Source organism: Trematomus bernacchii, unplaced genomic scaffold (genome assembly GCF_902827165.1).
Source record: "Trematomus bernacchii unplaced genomic scaffold, fTreBer1.1, whole genome shotgun sequence".
In the NCBI taxonomy this organism is placed as follows: domain Eukaryota; kingdom Metazoa; phylum Chordata; class Actinopteri; order Perciformes; family Nototheniidae; genus Trematomus; species Trematomus bernacchii.
Window position 1 is genome coordinate 22,385,798 of NW_022987739.1, and position 11,912 is coordinate 22,397,709.

General features: G+C 39.9%; 1 protein-coding gene across 1 annotated transcript in view; it reads left to right on the forward strand.

Moving 5' to 3' along the window:
• The window catches only part of pomgnt1 (protein O-linked mannose N-acetylglucosaminyltransferase 1 (beta 1,2-)), a 24,277-nt gene extending 13,154 nt beyond the window's left edge, over positions 1 to 11,123 (forward strand). The window contains exons 15-22 of the mRNA XM_034147206.1: positions 3,643 to 3,715; positions 4,809 to 4,937; positions 5,288 to 5,413; positions 5,678 to 5,742; positions 5,858 to 5,902; positions 5,988 to 6,123; positions 7,381 to 7,490; positions 8,889 to 11,123. Coding sequence (XP_034003097.1) covers positions 3,643 to 3,715; positions 4,809 to 4,937; positions 5,288 to 5,413; positions 5,678 to 5,742; positions 5,858 to 5,902; positions 5,988 to 6,123; positions 7,381 to 7,490; positions 8,889 to 8,970 — 766 coding nt within the window. The 3' untranslated portion in view covers positions 8,971 to 11,123. The remainder of the gene's footprint in view (positions 1 to 3,642; positions 3,716 to 4,808; positions 4,938 to 5,287; positions 5,414 to 5,677; positions 5,743 to 5,857; positions 5,903 to 5,987; positions 6,124 to 7,380; positions 7,491 to 8,888) is intronic.
• The last annotated feature ends 789 nt before the right edge of the window (positions 11,124 to 11,912 follow it).

The window sequence follows — 11,912 nt, forward strand, 5'->3', positions numbered from 1 at the left end:
GCTGACCACGCCCCCCTGCAGGAGAGGGGAGACGTGCTCTGATCAGCTGCTGGGCTGTCAGAAGAGGGGGAGAAAAAGAGATCTCCGTCCTCCGTGTTTTATTATATAGAGTCGTTATTCATTTGTTTTGAAGCTCAATAAATAACAAAGAAGACCTTTGACCGGCACTTTTCTAATTTTGTCCGGAAGATTTAAACTTTAACGGACATCTTGACCTGCGAAAGAAACTGAAACTGAAACTCTGCCGCACGGTCCCCTCGTTCCTTGGAAGAGGCGGAGAGGTGGGTGTTTGTCATCTGCTGGTGGACTAACCGGAGAGAATTACAGTGCTTGCCTCGACGGGGAGGGATTGCATTGAATTAAAGCATGGTTACCAAGGGTAACCATGGTAACTATGGGCAGGAAGTCTTCTTCGCTGCTTTTGTGGCAGACTACAGCGCTACTTACAGGCCTGGCATATGTACTACAGCGTCTCCAGCGCTTTCGAGCGGCAATGGCCGGCCGTGGCCCAACCCCACATTCCCTTGATAGGTGGAGAGTTGGCCCAATAGCCGTAGCGCCACTTCTGTGACGACATAGAAGTGTTCAAATCTGGATCAGTCTGTATCAGATCCGTTGCAGCCCCTTTTTTAGAGATTTGGGTATGGAGGAAAATAGAGAGGGTTCTCTTTTTCTGACACTTGGTGAGTTCCCTGGAACACCGGGGACACATATTCATGTATAAAAGACGTACAAAAGTGCATTTTGCATGATAGGTCCCCTTTAAATAAATGTGTTTAGAATCTCCAGCTAATTGATATAAATAGTTGATATGCATTCCTGTCACTTCATTAAACCTCTTAATCGAACTTTGCTTTTTTGTCTTGTGTACTGTTTATGGGAAGAATATCCAAAATAAATGAAAAGAAGATGTGTATTTTAATTTTCAGTTAATTGCAATCTAATTAATTAATTTCAAATCTAATAACTGTAAGGTGGCTAGAGGTATTTTTTTGATATTGTAAACAGGTTTTTTTTGACAGATATTAACATGAACTCTGTTTTTTTCCCCGTCCCTTCCCCTCATAATGATTATGATTAATAGCACAGCCAAAATTAACTGAATGTAGAGAACAAACAGCTGTTCACTGGAGCTATTCCCAATGACTTCATTTGACATTAAATTAGGTTTATGCTTATTCTTATTTATTTTGTATGCACATAAGCTATGATTAAAATTGCCATCATGTTGAAGAACGTGTTCTGTACCTCACAGCATCAGCACAGCATCAGCACAGCATCAGCACAGCAGACCCTCTCAGCTGCCACAGTGGCCACTAGGTGGCAGTAGATCCAAAGTGTTGAAGCATATTTAAACAGTGTTAGAAACCCGGCCTTCCTTTGTTGGACACTCAGGGCTTTGAACTGTGTGTTTTGGGTTCTAAAAGCTCCAGCTCCACTCCTGGGCTGACCGGCCCGTTTGATGCACCGACTTCAAACTGCTGAGAAGCACTTTCAGCCGTCATCTCACTTCATTCTGCTCTCTGATACGTGCTTCAGGCTCTCTGTTACAGAGCAGTGAAAACCCTCCTGTCAACAAAGACAAGCTTTTTGTTACTCTGCTGCTATAAATAGTCCTAACAACGTCCTAAATTCAAAAAATTCAAATGTAAAACGACAGAATTATAGAATTGTCTTGTATTAGAGTTCATAATTGATTTATGATTTCTTCAAGATTAAGCAAATGTAATGAAAAATCAAACATCATATAATATTATTTTAGACTGAAAGCCAGATCTTTTCACCTAATGTAAACCCCATGCACACAAGGGTTTTAACACACTGACCTCCAGTCAGGTTCAATACCCGCCAACAAATAAATAATTAAAAAAACTTTTCTTTCATTGACAATGTAAATTAAATTGTATATGTTCAGAATAAAACACTGACAGTTAAAGAATTAGCAAGTGCACAAAGTTATAGGACCTTGTCAAACTCTGACTCAAACCCATCCTAACAATAAAAGATTACTGGAAAAATCCAACTTTATCTAACTTTGAATTCAGGTGCAGCAGACCTAATGTACTTCAACACTATGTAATGCGTAGGCCATTTTTTTAATTCTGTTTTGAGAGCCAATTTAAAGGGGACCTATCTTGCAAAATGCACTTTTGTATGTCTTTTATACATGAATATGTGTTCCAGGGAACTCACCAACTGTCAGAAAACACAACCCTCTCTATTTTCCTCCATACCCAAATCTCTAAAAACGGGGCTGCAACGGATCTGATAAAAACTGATCCAGATTTGAACACGTTACTGACGTCAGGACGGTGGCGCTAAGGCTATTGGGCCAACTCTCCACCTATCAGGGGAATGTGGGGTTGGGCCACAGCCGGCCATTGCCGCTCGAAAGCGCTGGAGACGCTGTAGTACATATGCCAGGCCTGTAAGTGGCGCTGTAGTCTGCCACAAAAGCAGTGAAGAAGACTTCCCGCGCATGGTTGCCATGGTTTCCCTTCTGTTTATTCTCCGCTGTGGCTTTTTTTCTCCCTCCCCGAGGCAAACGTTTGCTCCTGCTGCTTTAATTCAATGCAATCCCTCTCCGTCGAGGCAAGCACTGTAATTCTCTCCGGTTAGTCACCAGCAGATGACAAACACCCACCTCTCCGCCTCTTCCAAGGAACGAGGGGACCGTGCGGCAGAGTTTCAGTTAGGTTTTCTTTCGCCGGTCAAGATGTCCGTTAAAGTTTAAATCTTCCGGACAAAATTAGAAAAGTGCCGGTCAAAGGTCTTCTTTGTTATTTATTGAGCTTTAAAACAAATGAATAACGACTCTATATAATAATATAATAAAACACGGAGGACGGAGATCTATTTTTCTCCCCCTCTTCTGACTTGATCAGAGCACGCTCCCCTCTCCTGCAGGGGGGCGTGGTCAGCTGCAGCTCACAGAATCAGCCCCCTGCAAAAACAGGGCTGGAGAACAGCAAATGGAGCGAAATGAGGCATGGCTAAAATGCATGATCTGTTTGGTATTTTGAAAACAGAAACGTATAAATATACCTTATATAGGTATGGCCCTACAATATATCATTTAAATATAGCATGATAGGTGTCCTTTAAATCGCCCAACAAACAAGAAATGTGTGAAAATGTGATCAACTACCCCTAACCGGAAACAAAAAGCTACTTTAATGGTAATTGTTATGGAGCAGCTTTATACATAGTAGCATACTCGTCAATGTACTAATAAAACAACATGAGGTTGTGTGTGTAGCTGTAAATGTGACTAATCAGCGCAATAAATATACACTTCTATAAATGGCTAATGTGACTGCCATTTCTGCCATGTTCAGGTGTCAACTTATATTTTGCCCATGTAGTTAGACATATAAATATATAAGATCCCGAATATGCGCCTCTAAACAAACTATACACTTTTTCTCTGGTTAAAGTTTTGTCAATTTACCAGCTGCTCACTGGAATCTTGCTGCTCAATTGGTCCAAGAACTGGTTCATATTTTGATATTTTGTCTTAAAATGTGTATTTGAAATGTACCGTCTTGTGCAACAAGGCATATTTATTATGATTTTGTCATTTGTAATACTGATGTAGCTACTAATGTCTGTCCTAATATTGCTCCTCTGTTTCCCCTTTAGTTTTCTGAGTCAGACGGTCCACCTGCTGGATGAGGATGACAGTCTGTACTGCATCTCAGCCTGGAACGACCAGGTGAGTCCTGGCTGCTCCACCTGCTCACCTTCTTCCTGCCCTTCCTCTTAAAGCTCCAGCTAAACTCAAATCCACCTCCTTTTTAGCCAGCCTTCATATTTATTTATGTTCTCGATACATTATTGGCCTGTCTAGTTGAAACTGAGGAAGAATTTATGAACTTGCATCAAAGAAGCATTCCAGCAGTGATGCTTAATAAGTATGTCTGTGAGCTCCATGTCTACCGCAAAGTTTTTATATAATTTATTTTTATTTGTAAGTGCAATTGCATTTGACGAATGCATATTAGAAGGCTAAGCTGTACGGACATGAAAACCCCGATACCTGATTAACAATGGTTTTTCTATTTTGGAACATTTTCCCAGACAACCTTTGACTTTCATATTCAGGCCAATGAAACAGGGGTTGGCTGTATGCTAGCCTACTTGTAAAAATGAGCAGGCATCAATTTTGCTTGACTAAATGCTACCATGGCTAAGCAATTTTTAACGTTTCTTTAACGTAAAGGCTATATTCTGGACCAAATATTAGTTTTTTTTCGAATAAACGCTTGCTAATAACTATGGCCATTAGTTACTTAACTGTGTACAAATCTGTAAGGACTTTCCACTGTTTACATAATATAACTTATTTTCTTCCCACGCATTCTGCTTTACACATAGCCCAGTTCAGACAGCCAAAGGCATATTGACTTTCAATAGCTGATTATCCTTTTGATGCATATGTGTGTCTCGTTACCTGTTTTCGGCTGCGTAACTGACATCTGTAAATCTCTGGAGGAGATAGGATTGTTTGGACTCAACAAAAGAACATGTGATGAGGAGATCTATCAGTTCTCTTTTAACCCCGGGGTGTAACTCAACATGATCCACAGTGTAAGGAGACACCACAGGATCTGGTTTTCTTGTTCTGTGCTCCTAAATATAGAACATCAAAGCACTTTATCTTGTTATTCTCTCCTTTTTTAATGTTCTTTCTGCCTCAATGTGGCCTCATTATTTTCCTACCCACTGATTGACCTGCAGGAAGGCTTGATGCCCACAGAGAAGTTGCATATGTGACAGCTTTTGTTTTGGTTGTTGTTGTTGTTCAGGGCTATGAGCACACAGCAGAAGACCCCGCCCTGCTCTACAGAGTGGAGAGCATGCCCGGCCTGGGCTGGGTGCTAAAGAAGAGCCTCTACAAGGACGAGCTGGAGCCCAAGTGGCCGACCCCTGAGAAGGTGCAAGATTTATGAACCCTATCCGGTGCTTTTGCATGTTTTCTTCATCTGTTACCAGTTATGGTTCCTTTGAAAATTATACTATACTGTATCTCAGTTATTTAGTCAATTAAGGATTAGTGTATTGACGTTTGCAGACAATGTTAGACATAAGTAGATACTAGGTAATGAAGAAAGTAGAATATTGAGGAGCTAAATAGCCGTATGAGCAAACCAGAGCTCAAAGAAAGATGGGGACACTTTTTTAAATGGTCGGAATGTGTGTGTAAGGTTTGAATTTGAAGGCGTAAGAAAGTGCAGAAACCACCTGCATGTGCCTGAGAACTCTTTGTGTGCGTTTTCTCTTGTAGCTGTGGGATTGGGACATGTGGATGCGAATGCCTGAGCAGAGGAAAGGCAGAGAGTGCGTCATCCCCGATGTGTCCCGCTCCTACCATTTTGGAATCATCGGCCTCAACATGAACGGATATTTCCACGTAAGATCTCAGAGAAACGTTATTATATTTCTTTAATTTAAATAATAAAGCTCTATAATATACGTTAAAGCTGTAACGCAGGGTGAAACCATACAGCATTGAAGTCTTATATAAGGCCATTTATTTTCCTGCTGTCATACTTTTTTTGTAATTGACTTGAATAGTCCTGTAGACAACAAAATATTCTGTGAGACGTGTTTTTTCTTAATCTTCAAGGTGAAACACTATTTGATGATCTATAATTAATGTCTATTTCTGTCTCAGGAGGTGTATTTCAAGAAACACAAGTTCAACACTGTTCCCAACGTGCAGCTGAAGAATGTTTACAGGTTTGTAATCTCCGATTTTGAGATTTCCTATCACCGGTTTTATGCTTTTCATATCATGAGTCCTTTTGTGGAAAATAATTATGCAACACAGTCACAGTCTTGGTGTTCTTTACAGCTTAAAGAAGGATGCGTATGAAGTGGAGATCCTGAACCTGCTGAAGTGAGTGTGATACACACTGAGCCTGTAGGTGATGTAGATGACATTAAGAATGTTTAAATTCAATGTTGTGTGTGTGTGTTCCCAGGGAAGCAGAGGTGCTGGACCACAGCAAGAACCCGTGTGAGGACTCGTTCCTTCCAGACACAGAGGGGAAGACCTACGTCATGTTCATTAAGATGGAGACGGAGACAGACACCTCCACCTGGACAGAGCTCGCCAAGGTACTCAGTCAGAGCTGGAACATGGCTGGTGGACTTTTAATAGGTCCATGTCAGTGGTTAATAGAAACGATTAACCACCTGTTCCCAAATCATACCATCAGTTATTCCATTGATGTCCTACCTTTCAGGCAGTCCCTGAATTCAGTAAAATATATTTTATTTGTTTTAAAGGTCACCTGTTATGCAAATCCACTTTTTCATGTATTTTACAATAAATATGTGTCCTCTCTGTGTGAAGAGATTCTGAAAGTTTCAGGAAAAAAGATTCTCTCTCTTTTTGTCCTGATCCATCTATATCTATATCCATCATATAAAAACCGGTCTGAAAATGAGCTGATCAGATTTTGGCCACTTTGTGAATGTAAATGTTTTTTTCGCTTTGTATAATATTTGTTTCTGTATTCTTTCACATCAAACACCTAAGCTAGGTTTATATTCCTGTGATTTATTTGTTCAATTTGATAGATTTTGTTAATCAGATCAGAAATCAGAAACCGGTTTATTACCAGGTAGGTTTACACTTACGAGGATTTTGACTAGGTGTCGTGGTGCATACATAAAAGTAAAACAATTAAAACACAGATAGAGTACTAGAAAAAATATAGTTAAATATAACAGTTTTTACATTGCAATGCAATGGAATAAAATACGGAATAAAAATAAAAATCGGCAGTAATAAGAAAAGAAAACAGATATTGTTGTACATTGTGTGCATTAATGTAATGCATAGAGTCTACGTTGTGGCTGAGGTAAAGTGTCAGTGGGGGGGCCGGGCCTTGTTTAAGAGGCCGGTAGCGGAGGGGAAGAAACTGTTCAGGTGGCGAGAGGTTTTGGTCCTGATGGAGCGCAGCCTCCTGCCAGAGGGGAGGGGGGTGAACAGTTTGTATCCACGGTGGGAGGGGTCGGCCACTATCTTCCCTGTCCGCCTCAGGGTCCTGGAGGCGTGCAGGTCGTGGAGGGATGGCAGATTGCAGCCGATCAGCCTCTCTGCAGAGCGGATGATTAATTGTGTAAATTAGCTTATATATAAGTTAAACTAACCTTCACTGTCAATATGTTTTGGGTATTATATTTGGTCATTTTATAGTTGTGGTGGTCAGGTACTACAGTTTATTCTTAGAGCTGTTTCGTAAACTGATATTGACGCCTTACCTTTGTCACAGGAAGAAAATATATAAGGCAAATATGTGTTATGCTTTTGCTGAACCTTTCCATAATGAACAGGATTATAATTTGTGTCCTTCTTCTGCTGCTCAGTGCCTCCATGTTTGGGACCTGGATGTTCGGGGATACCACAGCGGCCTGTGGCGGCTCTTCAGGAAAAGAAATCATGTCCTGGTGGTGGCCGTGCCAATCTCCCCATACTCGTGAGTAAACTCAATTTATGCGTCAGTTATACTTTTGTTCGTAAAGATTGCATGGTCCACCCTATGTACATTTCCTCGTCTGTCTATGTTTGTGTTCAGTAAAAAAATATGACACGCAGATTCAGTTACACATTTGAAATGAAAACATTTCAAAATGTCATAAAATGTCACAATTGTATTTGTGTCAAATAAGCAGATACTACTCTACTACTGCTGAAATACAACATATTGCAAGAATGAGGGTCGATCATTAGCTTTACAGGTTCATCTGCAGTATTGCATCTTGTGGCTTCAGATGGTACTGCGCAGAAAAAGCAGACCTGAGGCTAAATCATCTAAAAAATCTGGTTAATGAAAACTTGGGGAAAAGATTAGCCTCACTTTCATGTTGCTCCTCGGTGTGTTCGAGGCACATGCCTTTACAGATAGCTGTTTGGGTTAAAGTGCATCTGCTCACTCAGACACTTAACTTAAGAACTTAAGTGTAATAACTCTTTAGATCTGTGCTTGTTCCAGAACTCACATCCCTGCTTAAATAATATTGAAACAATGGTTGTGTGATCATGGAAACTGGGTGTAGTACCCAGGCGTCTCCACATAGATATCAAGGTTTGACGATAACTCGTACATGAATCCATAACGCAAATTATGGAAGATGAGACCCAAAAGCAACGACCCAACAACAAACATTACTGATCTTCAGCTTGACTTTTATACTTTTTTGACTGTGGACAATTATTTTTGTATCTTGTGTTTGCTCTTTTTGTCTTCTGTAGTTTAATTTAAAGGTGGGGTAGGTAAGTTTGAGAAACCGGCTCGAGATACACTTTTTGTTATATTCCATGGAATGCTCTTAACATCCCGATAGCAATGAATATCTTAAGTGCTTTGACAACAAATCCATTAAAAAATGTCATCTGTGGAAGCCTATAGTACTATAAAAAGCACGACCAATCATTTTAGCCGGCCCGGCTAAAGTAACTGGATGGCCTACCTGCCTGTCAGCCTTCCATCTGTGCACAAACTTATCTCGTGCCCTCATTGGTCATGTGCGCGTTCGTGTGTGTTGAAGGAGGGGCTCTGTAAGGAAGTGGCAGATTTTCTCCGGTTGTGTATTTTCAAATTCTAGAGATCTCGAGCCGGTTTCTCAAACTTACCTACCCCACCTTTAAGCAGATTTATTCATAGTAAATCATCAACAACCATTGTTTCTATTTGTTTTTGTTGCCATACGGTAGGTGAAAAATGACACTTTTGAGTAGAATCCAACAGATAACCTTCCCCCAACGCAGCGGCAAACCCAAATTTCACTATATTTCCTTTTTCTCATCTTTCTCCACTGCCTGTCCACTCTCTGTCTCCTTCTTCCTGTCTCTCCATCTCTGTCTCACCACCTAGTGAGAAGAAACCAACCGGTGTCACTCCCATTCAGTTAGATCCTCCGCCCAAAGAAGAGGGAGCCGTGGTGGATCAGGTGTAGCCCCGATGTTACACTCTGTCGCACACATGCACACTACAACCAGCCCAGGCCTTAACTACAACAACAACCACTAAAAATCCAGCCTGGGACCCACAAAAGACGTTCTGACTTTTCCTAGATTGTGTACGAGGGGACACCTGGGAAATGGAGTTTCTTATTTTTCAACGAAAGAGGGGTTAACACTACAAACTGCACTACTACATCCGTCCAACAGCTTGAGGAGGAACGTTGTTGCAAAAAACAGTTTTTGGTGACTGAACAACCGAGACAGTATATGACTGTCAACAGCTGTCTCTTTCTGTTGCTGTGACAACTGTGACGGCTCCACGGTCTGTTACATTTCATTTCAAGCTGTGACTTTTTCAGCGACAACGGTACAAATTACGCAAATCAAACACTCACCACATTTCGGAGGTTGTTGTGTTTTTTTAACTACTACTTTTTGTACATACGTTTTAACTTATCTCTATTTATTTTACATCTATCAATCAAAAAAGGAGTTTAGTGGTTTGTTTGCTATTTTCTTTCCTTTTTTAAATATTCACTTTTATCAAGATCGGTGCATTTTTTTTTTTTAAAAAGCCTAACGTTTACAGATAATGAAATAATAATGTATATACATGCCTATATATATTTTTTAATGAAAATGTAAAGGGTCAGCATCTTTTTAAGCGTTCGATATTGAGTTTGAGTGAAAGAGTTCATAACAGACCTGTGGGATTCAACTATAATTTACTGCTCGGGTCAGCCTGATCAGGTTTCATGAGGGAAACTCTACGGTGGCTAATAAGGGACAAAAGAGAGAACATATCCATTCATTTAGCAATATGGCTACTCTGATTCTGCCATAGTCATGCTTTTTAAGCTCAAACAAAACAAATTATTAAAACAATTATTTTTGCTAATTATACATTTTTGATCAGATAGTTCCTCATATTTTATTATTTATAGAAGTTCATGCTTAACCTTCAATTATTAACCTCAAAACAAATCATAAAATACATTTTTCTAGTTTAATTTTAGTCCTCTTTATTTTGGAAAAAACTGTCCTTTTTTCTTTAAGTTAAAATAAATAAACATTTCAGTCTTACAAGTCACTGCATATTATCTTTTACAAGGAGCCTGTTCTCTGTGTTGGCCTCTGTCAGCCACCGTAGGGTCAGAACAGAACGTTGTGACTTTACACGGTTAATATTTATGTAGGTGCAATACAGAAAGCTCATCTCGGTGTTTGCAGACTACAGGTAACTGACTGCTTCCATTGCTGAACTATTTAAGAGCCACAGAACAGACACATATTCGAGGGTCTTTGTGTGTTTTATGAATTAAAACAACTGCTGTCCTCGAATCAAATAGCAGCAGGGTGAACTCATCTCTTTTACAGCTGACAAAGTGATTTTGTTATTTGCCTTATGATCAGTTTTCTGTGGTTAAGAAGTTGGGAGGTTCTAAAACATACAGTAAACGTCCATATGTCAACAACTGTATTGATACTCCAATATATGACAGTTAACATCTTTATACACGAAATAAGAAAGATCATGGTTGCTGCTATAGTATTAGGGTGAATACAAATATCCAAATTGATCAAATTATGTCAGCGACTCTCACAGCTGTGTCCTTACCAAGAGTTTTTATGTTCTTGTTCTATCATCACACACTTCATTTAGCTTTTTATTTAAATGTCCAGTAACACTACCGACTAAATGAATGAGTGTGTGATTCCAGTTTCAATGCATCGATCAGTATTCGCAGAGTGGTTTGATTTTAATATTTGTATCTGTGTGCCCAGAGAACAACATTAACTCTCTGCAGTCAGACAAAACCACTGACTCCGCAGTATTGCAGGCCGTGTCGTGACTGAATTCATCTCTGTTTCATTAAGACGTTGAAGAGGTAGAATCTGCCTCCTTCATGAGCTAGTTTTTCATTTTTGTCTTTTCATTTCACTTTTCTTTTGTGTGCTTCTTGTTTAGTCAAGAAACTAAATCCCTTTCTCCTCAGCAATACGGTTGATTTTGTGTTGTGCTGTGAGATCATTTGGAGAATTCTGCAACGTACGTTTGATGGGTTTCGGGTGCAGTTCCACATATGTTTGAGTCCCTTTATCTTTTATCATGATAAATGAATAAAGATGTTTTTTACTGACGTTTCATAGTGGTACTCCTACTTCCCCCTTTTGAGGTCATACAGTACTGTATGTTATTGAAATAATTCATACAGAAGGATTTATTATTAGTGCATATTATTCATGAAATAAACTTGGAGCTGCTGTTTTTCTTAGCTCAGATGTCTGTACTCGTGTGGCCTTGTGCTGCCTGCAGATTTCCCCAGAGAGCTCCAGGCAGAGCAACGGTGAGAGGAAACGCATGCGGCGAGGGAAATGTATGCAAATCCTCGGGGCTCGGTGGATTTCTGCAGCCGCTGCGGTCTACCAAGGACAAATGCTGCTTCCTGCCCTTTGAGCTCTGACTTTCATAACCCGTGATGTAATAAAACAGGAAAGATTTAGCTAGGATTATCGTCAAAGTCCGATTATTGAAAAATAACTTCTGGTTTTATTACATTTTGCATCTTTTTAAAGCCTGGTGTTTGAGATTTACATTTTCAGAGGTGGTTTTCCCACCTTCAAAGGAGTCTTTGTTCCTCTTTTGTTTCACTTCTGTGTGAAATGCAGATTGAAACCTGACATCAGTTGGCCTTTATACTGTCAAACTTATGATGGTGTTTGGTAACTCACTGCAGACTTTTAAAGTTTTTCTTTTCAGACGTACAAAGGGCCAATGAGCTCCCAGGATGCCATGATGGTGGGACTTAACTCCTTTTGGCTAGTCGAGTCTGATTTAGATTTATAATAAACAAGTTTCAAGTCAAAATACAAGTTCATAAGCAAGTCTTTTAATGTCTCTAATCGCTGACGACTTAAAAAAATTGCGACATCC